A 13889-nucleotide genomic window follows, 5' to 3' on the forward strand; every position below is an offset into this window, starting at 1 on the left:
GTGGTGTATCGTCATGTATCCTTATTTGTGAACAATACGGGTAGTGTGTATGAGTGTGTGACTACAGCACCTGCTGTGCACCACGCCTCTCCATTCTGCTGCCCTGCAGTATTCTGGAAGTCGGAGTCCAGGCTGACCACTGACAGCAGCTCTGTGCTGGGAAAGCTCCTCCTACAGGCATATGGGGACATAGTAAATATACTCTCGTTCTTTTTCTCACACTCCCTCTCTCTCTCGCAGCGCTGACACGATCCCCGATTCTACATGACAAACAATCATACCTACCTCATATCGTTAATTTCAATCTGAAAGTTCTGTCGTGTTTCAAGGCCAAGCAGACAAATATTTAAAAAACAAACATAATTGGCTGCACCTTTTCCTCCTTATTTCAATTGACTGATGAATAAAATAACGTCTTTATGAATTTAGGAACTAATTAAACCAAACTGTTGCTACATAGATGCAGTACAAAGACAAGCATTTTGCCGGGAGGATGTGGTCACACCTGCGAAAGAGCTTGCCATCGTCATGATTGTTGTAGGGCTGTTGCCATTGGTTGACGAGAGGGATTGACAGGTTTTTGGCCAAAATGTTGGAGTCACACGGAATCAGGCTCGTCCTGCAAAACACAAGAATCCCAGTATAATCAAAGCATATCCAAATTGTGTCAATATGGTAGGCTTTTACAGTGATATCCCTGTACTTCATTGTGAATATGTGTACGCCATACCAAGCTAACAATTCTAGGGAGAAAGAACATTTTTGTAAAGTTACCCGTAATGTTACCCTAATGTTTGAGTGTCCAGTTTTCTGTTAGTTAGGGGAACATTCTATCTATGTTACAATGTTTTTAGAATATACAAGATATACGATATTACTGTTCCAAGCACATTTCATGAGAACGTTGCAAGAACATTCCTGTGTCCAGTTTTCTGAGGGTTAGTAGAATATTCTATCACTGTCCCACCAAACATACACAGGACATGGTTGCCATGTTCTCACAATATAAGATATTAATGTTCTAGACACGTTTCATGAGAATTTTGCAAGAACATTCCTGTGTCCAGTTTTCTGAGGGTTAGGAGAATATTCCATTGATGTCACATCAAACATACACAGAACATGGTTGCCATGTTCTCAGAACGTAAGATATTAAAGTTTGAGACATGTTTCATGGGACCGTTGCAAGAACATTTCTTGTGTATCAGTCAGGATGTCACCTGATGGTCCCATGTTTTCCCCCCAAAATAATCATTACATATCATGCCTGGTTACTACGGCCAAGCCCATCAAGGGCCTGATTGGTGATTCACGGCTCTTTTTGTTTGTTGGCAAGGGATACTCACACACAGGGGTTTTAACATAGTGTTTTTATCTTACATACTTGACACGCACCCGAAACGTTTGACCCAAGTTAAACAATTTAAAGGCAATGCTACCAAAATACTAATTGAGTGTATGTAAACTTCTCACCCACTGGGAATGTGATGAAATAAATAAAAGCTGAAATAAATCATTCACTCTACTATTATTCTGACATTTCACATTCTTAAAATAAAGTGGTGATCCTATCTGACCTAAAACTGGGAATTTTTACTAGGATAAAATGTCAGGAATTGTGAAAAACTGAGTTTAAATGTATTTGGCTAAGGTGTATGCAAACTTCTGACTTCACCTGTATATAGCTGAGCATCTCAAAGAGAACTCCATAGTATTTTTGAACTCGACACCACATACCATGTAGAACAAACATCTGTCATTGAGAAACTTATTTTAATTAGATCAGATGGGTGCATCGCTGGGGCCATAAAGAATCAGTTGGATGGGAATTTGATTTCCATAGGGGGGCACATTTTTTTCATGGGACCTTCTGCATGTGCATGCGCTTGAGCTTGCACACATTTTTGAATGGGTGTTACAGTAAAGACCATAGGCGGCGTGTGAGTTTCAAGTTTGGGGAAGCTTACAATTTATAATACCATTTCTACCGATCTCTGTGCCGGTTATGATTTTCATATTCGCATTTTCGTAGAACAGTTTAATTTCAATAATAACGTTTTCATTTCTCAGGCTGAGAAATGTCACGTGGTTAATCATTAAAATCTTAATAAAAAAAAAGGAAAAAATCTAAAAGTTTAAATTCAACTCATGCGAGAGCACCAGCCATATAACACATTGATACACTGATCGATTGGCGGTTAAAAAAAAATGTTTTCCTATAGGCCAATGCAGCAGTAAGCGTATAACTTCCATCGTCAACTAAGTAAAATACATAAGCCTAAAGCCAAAAAATAAAAACAGCAGAGAATATCCTCATAAAAATCCAGGTTCTTTTAACCACATTAATCTCTCTACTCAGCCTATCTGCCACTCAAGACACATTGTCTTCATACACATTTAGATGCTTCTCACTGACAGCCGCAACCCTATAATCACCTAGGCTGCCCAAATTGCTGGCTTCACAAATAGGCATAGGCTTAAGTGATTTGAAAGAATCCACAGCAATTTTTTACAAGAAGCTAATAATCCTCTGTGGGCTAAATCATGCTCTCTGGTGAAGTATATTGAATGATTTTATTTAGACAGGTATAATTATATAATTTTCGTAAAACATCAATTTACTTTAGAGGAAGCCAGCACTGTTTATCCGCCAACTTTCCTTTCCAATTCGCAAGTGGCTGAAACCAGAGATCTGTATACAGTATAATGATGAGATGCTCATGTCTCCACCCTAACAATGGGAATCGTTGTCCCAAAAGCATGAAGGCAAGCTTAGGTCTGCATACTAAGCTCATAGAAACGCATTGGGCTTATTTTGATCATATTTTGGCGAGAGTGAGCCCTCTCACTTCTCCTTTTCCTCTTTGCTGAAACTATCTCACCTGAGAAAGCATTCGAGCAAGTGAAACAGCGCTCCTCTGTCTTACTATATGTAGCCCATGTATCTGATGCTGTCAGGACAAAAAGAGTATGATGTCATACTCGTTGTCCAAACACCATCAGATACATGGTCTACACATAATGAGACAGAGGAGCGCTGTTTCACTCGCTCGGATGCTTTATCTGAGATTATTGCTTCTTTCTGTCAGCACGCGTCTTGTGAAATAAATTATCTGTATTTAAATATTTTATTTGTACAGGCAAGGGGGTACGGTAGGGCGGGCCAGGCTTCCCAGACAAAACAGTTCGGAAGAGTTTGTGCATATATTATGACGACATTTTGTTAGTTTTGGACTTCGGTAAGGGTTTTGTTGGGTGTTCGGGCACACACATTTTTTTATCGAGGCCTCCCGATGTTCGGGAGGCGAAGTCTACGCCCCTTCGTCTGTGATTGGTCACACCTGGTTCCAATCCCCACTCTATCACTGTATGAGTACTTTATATTTTGCATTTTGAGGTCACCCTGTGCCTTTTGTTTATGAAGATATATTTTGAGCACAACAGCATTTGGGTTTCGTCCCACTTTGATCTATGGTGCTTAAATAAATTCAGTAGTTCTAAACCTGCGACTGCCTCCTGCCTACTCCTCTCTACACCAGTGACAGAATGACCGACCCAAGAAAACAGGAAGCAGCAGGACATCCTGACCTCTCTACTGTAGGAGCGAAGCTCCGCCACCACGACTCGTGCCTGGAGCGCCTTGGGACTGCCATGGATGAGATACCCGGGCCGTACGCCAACTGCAGGCTACACCACCACCTTCCCAGCTCCCCGCGGGGTTTCAACAGGGTGTTTACTCCTATTGTGGGGAGTCAGACAACCCCTGGATCAACTGTCCCAGAAGGAGAACCAGGCAAGGAAGCGACAGGCCGAGGAGCGCTCCTGCACCTTCACAGGTAGGTGTGGACGTGCCTTGCTCCTCTCTGTCCATCCAGCCCGTCCTCCCCCTGACTATCCTGCCCCCTCCACTGAGTCCTGCCCTAGTGGACTCAGGTGTTGCAGGCAATTTCCTAGACCGGTCAGTGGCCTTATCATACGCATTCCTCTAGTCCCTTTACAACCCTCTATCCCAGTCCTTGCCCTAGACAACCGTCCCCTAGGAACAGAACTGGTGCGCCAAACCACGATTCCCATTTCCCTCACAGTTGCTCACAACCACCATGAACGCATCACTTTCCTCATCTTAGACTCTCCTGCACACCCCGTAGTTTTAGGTTTCCCCTGGCTACAGCTGAATAACCCCAGTATATCGTGGACAGAGAGGAGGTTGTTGGGTTAGTCGCGGGAGTGTCAGGGGAGGTGTCTCTCTGTGTCAATCTGTGCCACCTCCGTGGAAATTCCGGACCAGGCCACCCACGTCCCTATAGGTGGCCTTTTTGAAGACTCGTGCCACGTGCCTGCCCCCTCATCGCCCATGGGACTGCACTATCGACCTACTGTCTGGTTCTACCCTCCCGCGGAGGCACATCTACCCTCTCTCACATGCAGAGACCGAAGCCATGGAGGCCTACGTCCAGGAGGCACCTGGTTCCAATCCCCACTCTATCACTGTATATACACTACCGTTATGGAAGTTTACACTACAGTTCAAAAGTTTGGGGACACTTAGAAATGTCCTTGTTTTTGAAAGAAAAGCACATTTTTTGTCCATTAAAATAACATCAAATTGATCAGAAATACAGTGTAGACATTGTTAATGTTGTAAATGACTATTGTAGCTGGAAATGGCAGATTATTTTATGGAATATCTATATAGGCGTACAGAGGCCCATTATCAGCAACCATCACTCCTGTGTTCCAATGGCATGTTGTGTTAGCTAATCCAAGTTTATAATTTTAAAAGGCTAATTGATCATTAGAAAATCATTTTGCAATTATGTTAGCATAGCTGAAAACTGTTGTTCTGATTAAAGAAGCAATAAAACTGGCCTTCTTTAGACTAGTTGAGTATCTGGAGCATCAGCATTTGTGGGTTCCATTACAGGCTCAAAATGGCCAGAAACAAAGACCTCTCTGATGAAACTCGTCAGACTATTCTTGTTCTGAGAAATGAAGGCTATTCCATGCGAGAAATTACCAAGAAACTGAAGATTTTGTACAATGCTGTGTACTACTCCCTTCACAGAACAGCACAAACTGTCTCTAACCAGAATAGAAAGAGGAGTGGGAGGCCCCGGTGCACAACTGAGCAAAATGACTAGTACATTAGAGTATCTAGTTTGAGAAACAGACGTCCTCAACTGGCAGCTTCATTAAATAGTACCCGCAAAACACCAGTCTCAACGTCAACAGTGAAGAGGCGACCCTGGGATGCTGGCCTTCTCGGCAAAGTTGCAAAGAAAAAGCCATATCTCAGACTGGCCAATAAAAAGAAAAGATGAAGATGGGCAAAAGAACACAGACACTGGACAGAGGAACTCTGCCGAGAAGGCCAGCCTCCTAGGCCACAAGCACTAATGAGGAACGACCTAAACACTGTCCCAATAAGGGTTATCTCATGGGCATGTGCTTATTGGGCCAGTAGAGTTAGGCCCTGTCCAGAAGAAACCCTAACCCCTCCTCCCTAGGCATTTACACTTATGTAGATGAAACAACTTGATAGGTGTAAGCAATAGGGTGAATGCACTTTGAAGTAAATCTCAGCTCTGTTAAAAGTACACTCAAGAAAATATATTTTATCGATCATGGTGATTCAGGAGTATCATTAAAACAGATTAATATGCCCAACCAACATTAGACAACTATACAGAAAGCCCTTAAATTGCTGAAATAGATCAATCAAATCAATGATCAGAATAGTCATATTAACCGATACTTGACATGGACATGGTGTCATACCATAGCGGGAAAGATTGGAGTATCACGAACCAGGAGGTTGTGAGTTCAAATCCCAGGTGAAGACATGTTGAATAATAATTACTCTATAAACATGCACAATGTAATCCAGTGTGAAAACACTGTATGTTAAAAGTATCCTTTGCCAATAGACAAAGCGATATGAATGGATCAGTCGTTCACCAATCCGTGCCTTGATTGGCTCTGCAACTGTGATGTGTATTTTTTTGCAATGTTCCCATGAAACATCTCTAGAACATTAATATATTATGTTCTGAGAACATGGCAACCATTTTCTGTGTATGTTTACAAAAACCGAGAAATTCCGTAATTTGATGTGTTGTTGATGGTAGTGGAAAACGCTGTCTCAGGTACCTCTCTAGAATGTCCCATAATTTTAAGAATGTGAAATGTCAGAATAATAGTTGAGAGAATGATTTATTTCAGCTTTTATTTCTTTCATCACATTCCCAGTGGGTCAGAAGTTTACATACACTCAATTAGTATTTGGTAGCATTGCCTTTAAATTGTTTAACTTGGGTCAAACCTTTCGGGTAGCCTTCCACAAGCTTCCCACAATAAGTTGGGTGAATTTTGGCCCATTCCTCCTGACAGAGCTGGTGTAACTGAGTCAGGTTTGTAGGCCTCCTTGCTCGCACACGCTTTTTCAGTTCTGCCCACACATTTTCAATAGGATTGAGGTCAGGGCTTTGTGATGGCCACTCCAATACCTTGACATTGTTGTCCTTAAGCCATTTTGCCACAACTTTGGAAGAACGCTTGGGGTCATTGTCCATTTGGAAGACCCATTTGCGACCACGCTTTAACTTCCTGACTGATGTCTTGAGATGGTGCTTCAATATATCCACATAATTTTCCTACCTCATGTTACCATCTATTTTGGGAAGTGCACCAGTCCCTCCTGCAGCAAAGTACCCAGACAACATGATGCTGCCACCCCTGTGCTTCACGGTTGGGATGGTGTTCTTTGGCTTGCAAGCCTCCCCCTTTTTCCTCCAAACATAACGATGGTCATTATGGCCAAACAGTTCTATTTTTGTTTCATCAGACCAGAGGACATTTCTACAAAAAGCACGATCTTTGTCCCCATGTTGCAAACCGTAGTCTGGCTTTTTTATGGCGGTTTTGGAGCAGTGGCTTCTTCCTTGCTGAGCGGCATTTCAGGTTATGTCGATGTAGGACTCATTGTACTGTGGATATAGATACTTTTGTACCGGTTTCCTCCAGCATCTTCAAGGTCCTTTGCTGTTGTTCTGAGATTGATTTGCACTTTTCCAACCATAGTACATTCATCTCTAGGAGACAGAACGCGTCTCCATCCTCAGCGGTATGACGGCTGCGTGGTCCCATGGTGTTTATACTTGCGTACTATTGTTTGTACAGATGAACGTGGTACCTTCAGGCATTTGGAAATTGCTCCCAAGGATGAACAAGACATGTGGAGGTCTACAATTTTTTTCTGAGGTCTTGGCTGATTTCTTTTGATTTTCCCATGATGTCAAGCAAAGAGGCACTGATTTTGAAGGTTGGCCTTGAAATACATCCACACCTCCAATTGACTCAAATTATGTCAATTAACCTATCAGAAGCTTCTTAAGCCATTACATAATTTTCTGAAATTTTCCAAGCTGTTTAAAGGCACAGTCAACTTAGTGTATGTAAACTTCTGACCCACTGGAATTGTGATACAGTGAATTGTAAGTGAAATAATCTGTCTGTAAACAATTGTTGGAAAACTTACTTGTGTTATTGTCACGCCCTGACCATAGAGAGCCCTCTGGGCTCTCTATGGTGTTTTATGTCAGGGTGTGACTAGGGGGATTTCTAGTGAGTTTATTTCTATGTTGGTGTATGTGTATGGTTCCCAATTAGAGGCAGCTGATAATCGTTACCTCTAATTGGGGATCATACTTAGTGTGTTCTTTTTCCCACCTGGGATTTCCCACCTGCGATGTGGGATATCCCACCTGCGATGTGGAATACGGTCCCGTGTGGCTCAGTTGGTAGAGCATGGTGTTTGCAACGCCAGGGTTGTGGGTTCGATTCCCACGGGGGACCAGTACGAAAAAATTTATGAAATGTGTGGATTCACTACTGTAAGTCGCTATGGATAAGAGCGTCTGCTAAAATGTAAATGTAATATTGTTTTTGTGTGAGGGCCTTTGTGTGCTATGTTTTGCACGATCGTTATTTCTTTGTTGTTTTTTTTAAGTTTCACGAGCAATAAAATGTGGAACTCTACTCACGCTGTGCCTTGGTCAAATTATTTAAAAGACGGTCGTGACGGTTATGCACAAAGTAGATGTCCTAACCGACTTGCCAAAACTATAGTCTGTTAACAAGAAATTTGTGGAGTGGTTGAACACGAGTTTTAATGACTTCAACCTAAGTGTATGCAAACTTCCGACTTCAATTGTAAATCAAACTGGACGGACATCAGAAATGGATGGGAGAGGTTGAAGGTTAGAGGAAGGACAAGACTTAAAACAAACAAAATGTAACTATTGTAAAATAGATTGTGTCCGTAAAATGTATATAGTGTCACGAATCCCACCGACGGTGGCTCCCCTGCCTGCTCGAGCGGCGTTCGGTGGTCGTCGTCGCCGGCCTACTAGCCACCGCTGATCCCTTTTTCCTTTTCTGTTTGTATAGTCTTATTGGTTGCACCTGTTCCCTATTGTGTTTCTTGATTTGTGTTTATTTAAGCCTGCTTAGCCCGCCCAGGTTTGTGCGGGATTACTTTTGCTGTCGTTGTATTTTTTGGATGTGCTGGTTTAAGCCTTGTATTCTCTCTCCGGACTGTGTGCCCGTTGTTCTGGGTTGGTCGTTTTTTTACGTGCCCGTTTGTTTTGGCGTTGACCGTTTTTGTGCCGGTAAGAATAAAGGACATTATACCTTACCTCTGCTCTCTGCGCCTGACTCCTACCACCACTCCTAGTATCCCGTGACAGAATCCCGCACCACATTATGGAGTCAGCAGGAGCAGCCGCGCCCCCTCTCCCATCAATGGAGGAACGGGTCCTCCATCATACCAGCATTCTCCACCGGATCGGTTCAGCCATGGATCAAATGATGGAGAGGATGGACCGATGGGAGAGGAGTGGCCTCCCTACCTCATCCCCAGCTCCTCTTCCCCCTCCACCTACTACCCCTCCTCCGGCGTCCGGATCCGGGGCCCTACGCCTGGCTCTCCCCAGGGAGTACGATGGAGCGGCGGCTGGGTGCCAGGGGTTCCTGTTACAGCTGGAGTTGTACCTGGCTACCGTTCGTCCGACTCCCTCGGGAGAGGAGAGCGTGAGCGTCCTCGTCTCCTGCTTAACGGGTCGTGCCCTGGAGTGGGCCAACGCAGTGTGGTATGGCCCAGACTCGGCGAGGGATCACTACCCCGAGTTCACCCGCCGTTTCTGGGCCATGTTCAACCACCCACCAGAAGGCCGGGCGGCGGGTGAACGGCTGTTCCACCTGCGGCAGGAGACGAGGAGCGCACAGGACTTTGCTCTCGAGTTCCGGACCTTGGCTGCTGGGGCGGGGTGGAACGACAGGGCCCTGATGGACCACTATCGTTGTAGCCTCCGGGAGGACGTCCGCCGTGAGCTAGCCTGCCGGGACACTACCTTCTCCCTAGATGAACTCATTGACATGTCCATTCGTCTTGACAACCTGCTGGCTGCCCGCAGGCGTCCAGAACGGGCCCTGTTGGTTCCACCTCCAGGCCCTCCAGCTCCCATCCCTATGGAGCTAGGGGGGGCCGCATCGAGGGGGACCGGAGGAGGAGGCTCCTCCTGTACCCGGTGTGGTCAGAGAGGACACACTGCCGACCGGTGCTGGAGGAGCTCCTCTGGGAATCGGGATGGCAGGCAGAGCACTCCTCGTTCACCCCAGGTGAGTAAGCACCAGCCTCACCCAGAGCTCCCTGTTGGCCATATGTTTGTGCTTATAACTTTTCCTGAGTTTTCTCCCTCTTTTCAGCATAAGGCGCTAGTCGATTCAGGCACAGCTGGAAACTTTATGGATCGTGGGCTCGCATTAAGGCTAGGGATTTCCCTGGTGTCGTTGGACCAACCTTTCCCCGTGCACTCCTTAGATAGCCAACCATTAGGGTCAGGGCTGGTCAGGGAGGCCACGGTTCCACTGGACATGGTAATGCAGGGGGATCATGGGGAACGGATTAGTCTCTTCCTCATTGATTCACCTGCGTTTCCGGTGGTGCTGGGGATTCCCTGGCTGGCCAATCACAATCCTGATATTTCGTGGAGACAGGGGGCTCTCAGAGGGTGGTCAGAGGAGTGTTCAGGCAGGTGTAAAGGAGTTTCCATCGGTGCGACGACGGTGGAGAGTCCAGACCAGGTTTCCACTGTGCGCATTCCCTCTGAATATGCCGATTTGGCTATCACCTTCTGTAAGAAGAGGGTGACCCGATTACCACCTCATCGACAAGGGGATTGCGCGATAGACCTCCAGGTAAACGCTACACTTCCCAGGAGTCACGTGTACCCATTGTCACAAGAGGAAACGCTTGCTATGGAGACATATGTCACGGAATCTCTGAGACAGGGGTACATTCGGCCCTCCATGTCACCCATCTCCTCGAGTTTCTTTTTCATGAAGAAAAGGGAGGGAGGTCTGCGTCCGTGAATTGATTATCGAGGTCTAAATTCCATCACAGTGGGGTTTAGTTACCCCGCTACCTCTCATGCTACGGCGGTGGAATCATTTCACGGAGCACGTTTTTTCACGAAACTGGACCTCAGGAGCGCGTACAATCTGGTGCGTATTCGGGGAAGAGACGAGTGGAAAACCACGTTTAGTACCACATCGGGCCACTATGAGTACCTCGTCATGCCGTATGGGTTAAAGAATGCTCCAGCCGTTTTTCAAACCTTTGTCAACGAGATTCTCAGGGACTTGCACGAGCAGGGTGTAGTGGTGTATATTGATGACATCCTGATCTATTCCGCCACACGCGCCGCGCATGTATCCCTGGTGCGCAAGGTGCTTGGGTGACAGCTGGAGCATGACCTGTACGTTAAGGCTGAGAAATGTGTGTTTTCCAAATGAGCCGTTTCCTTCCTGGGGTATCACATTTCCACCTCGGGGGTGGTGATGGAGTGTGACCGCGTTAAGGCCGTGCGTAATTGGCTGACTCCGACCACGGTAAAGGAGGTGCAGCGGTTCTTAGGGTTTGCCAATTACTACCGGAGGTTTATCCGGGGCTTTGGTCAGGTGGCTGCTCCCATTACCTCACTGCTGAAGGGGGGCCCGGCGCGCTTGCGCTGGTCAGCAGAGGCGAACAGAGCTTTCAGTCGTCTGAAGGAGCTGTTTACCGACGCTCCCGTGCTGGCTCATCCGGACCCCTCTTTGGCATTCATAGTGGAGGTGGACGCGTCCGAGACTGGGGTGGGAGCCGTGCTATCACAGCGCTCGGGCACGCCACTAAAACTCCGCCCTTGCGCTTTCTTTTCAAGGACGCTCGGTCCGGCGGAGCAGAACTATGACGTGGGGGACCGGGAGTTGTTAGCTGTAGTCAAAGCTCTGAAAGTGTGGAGACACTGGCTTGAGGGGGCTAAGCACCCTTTCCTAATCTGGACTGACCACCGTAATCTTGAGTACATCCAGGCAGCTAGGAGACTGAATCCGCGTCAGGCCAGGTGGGCCATGTTCTTTACCTGATTTCGTTTCACAATCTCCTATCGGCCAGGCTCCTTAAACACGAAGGCCGACGCGCTGTCCTGCCTATATGACACCGAGAAGAGGGCCATCGATCCAACTCCCATCTTCCCAGCGTCATGCTTGGTAGCACCTGTGGTATGAGAGGTGGACGCGGAGATCGAGCAGGCGTTACGGTTGGAACATGCACCATCTCAGTGTCCAGCAGGTGCTCAGTACGTGCCGCTTGGTGTCCGTGATCGATTGATTCGATGGGCCCATAATCTCCCCTCTTCGGGTCACCCTGGGATCGAGAGGACAGTGTGGAGTCTTAGGGGAAAGTACTGGTGGCCCACATTGGCTAAGGATGTGCGGTTTTATGTCTCCTCCTGCTTGGTGTGCGCTCAGAGCAAGGCTCCTCGACACCTGCCTAGAGGGAAATTACAGCCCTTCCCCGTTCCACAACGGCCGTGGTCGCACTTGTCTGTGGACTTTCTCACCGACCTTCCCACATCTCAGGGGAACACCACAATCCTGGTCGTTGTGGAACGGTTCTCGAAGTCCTGCCGTCTCATCCCATCGCCCGGTCTCCCTACGGCTCTGCAGACTGCGGAGGCCCTGTTTACCCATGTCTTCCGGCACTACGGGGTACCCGAGGACATCATTTCTGATCGGGGTCCCCAGTTCACGTCCAGAGTTTGGAGGGCGTTCATGGAACGGTTGGGGGTCTCGGTCAGCCTGACCTCGGGTTTCCACCCCGAGAGTAATGGGCAGGTGGAGAGAGTGAACCAAGAGGTGGGTAGGTTTCTACGGACGTATTGCCGGGACCGGCCCAGGGAATGGGCGAGGTACGTCCCATGGGCAGAGGTAGCCCAAAACTCCCTCCGTCACTCATCAACTAACATGTCACCGTTCCAGTGCGTGTTGGGCTACCAGCAGGTCCTGGCTCCATGGCACCAGAGCCAGACCGAGGCTCTTGCGGTGGAGGAGTGGGTACAGCGCTCGAAGGACACTTGGAGAGCCGTCCAGGACGCATTAACATAGGCGAGTAGACGGCAGAAGAAGAGCGCTGACCAGCACCGCAGGGAGACCCCTGTGTTTGCACCAGGGGATCGAGTCTGGCTCTCGGCCCAAAACCTGCCCCTCCGCCCTGCCCTGCCGGAAGCTGGGGCCGCAGTGTGTAGGGCCGTTTAAAGTCCTGAGGAGGATAAACGAGGTGTGTTACCGGTTACAACTTCCATCTTACTACCGTATTAACACCTCGTTTCATGCGTCTCTCCTCAGGCCGGTGGTGGCTGGTCCCCTGCATGAAGGTGAGGTGCCGGAGGTCCCTCCACCCCCCCTGGACATTGGGGGGTCCCCGGCGTATACTATACGCGCCATTCTGGACTCCAGACGTCGGGTGGGGGGCCTACAGTACCTCGTAGACTGGGAGGGGTACGGCCTGGAGGAGAGGTGCTGGGTACCGGTGAAGAACATTTTGGACCCCTCACTTCTGAGGGACTTCCACTGCCTTCATGGGGATCGCCCTGCGCCTCGTCCTCCGGGTCGCCCTCGAGGCCGGCGGTGGCGCACTGCGGGAGCCGCGCGCCGGGGGGGGGGGGGTACTGTCACGAATCCCACTGACGGTGGCTCCCCTGCCTGCTCGAGCGGCGCTCGGTGGTCGTCGTCGCCGGCCTACTAGCCACCGCTGATCCCTTTTTCCTTTTCTGTTTGTATAGTGTTATTGGTTGCACCTGTTCCCTATTGTGTTTCTTGATTTGTGTTTATTTAAGCCTGCTTAGCCCGCCCAGGTTTGTGCGGGATTACTTTTGCTGTCGTTGTATTTTTTGGATGTGCTGGTTTAAGCCTTGTATTCTCTCTCCGGACTGTGTGCCCGTTGTTCTGGGTTGGTCGTTTGTTTACGCGCCCGTTTGTTTTGGCGTTGACCGTTTTTGTGCCGGTAAGAATAAAGGACATTATACCTTACCTCTGCTCTCTGCACCTGACTGCTACCACCACTCCTAGTATCCCGTGACATATAGTATGTATAAGCTGGAAGTAGAAGCTTAAGTGTTGTTGTTCATTAGTATACTCAATTAGGGGAGGGGTGGGTTAGTGGAAAATAATAAAGGAAAATATATTTACAAAAATATATGTATTTATATATATATATACAGTACCAGTCAAAAGTTTGAACACACCTACTTATTCAAGGGTTTTTCTTTATTTTTACTATTTTATAGAATAATTTTTACTACATTGTAGAATAATAGTGAAGTGAATAGTGTTAAACAAATCTAAATATTATTTGAGATGCTTCAAAGTAGCCACCCTTTGCCTTGATGACAGCTTTGCACACTCTTGGCATTTTCTCAATCAGCATCATGAGGTAGTCACCTGGAATGCATTTCAATTTGTGCCTTGTTAAAAGTTAATTTGTGGAATTTCTTTCCTTATTAATGCGT

The 13889-nt window shown here is 47.3% G+C and overlaps 1 protein-coding gene across 2 annotated transcripts in view; it reads right to left on the reverse strand.

The window, feature by feature from the left end:
* Positions 1 to 13889, reverse strand: part of rundc3ab (RUN domain containing 3Ab) — a 40247-nt gene that overhangs the window by 1700 nt on the left and 24658 nt on the right. For both annotated transcript variants that reach the window (XM_014158631.3, XM_014158630.3), the window contains 2 exons: positions 506 to 619; positions 71 to 171 (listed from right to left, as the gene is read on the reverse strand). In XM_014158631.3, coding sequence (XP_014014106.2) covers positions 71 to 171; positions 506 to 619 — 215 coding nt within the window. The remainder of the gene's footprint in view (positions 1 to 70; positions 172 to 505; positions 620 to 13889) is intronic.

This window comes from Salmo salar, chromosome 19 (assembly GCF_965601325.2).
Source record: "Salmo salar chromosome 19, fSalSal1, whole genome shotgun sequence".
Classification (NCBI taxonomy): Eukaryota; Metazoa; Chordata; class Actinopteri; order Salmoniformes; family Salmonidae; genus Salmo; species Salmo salar.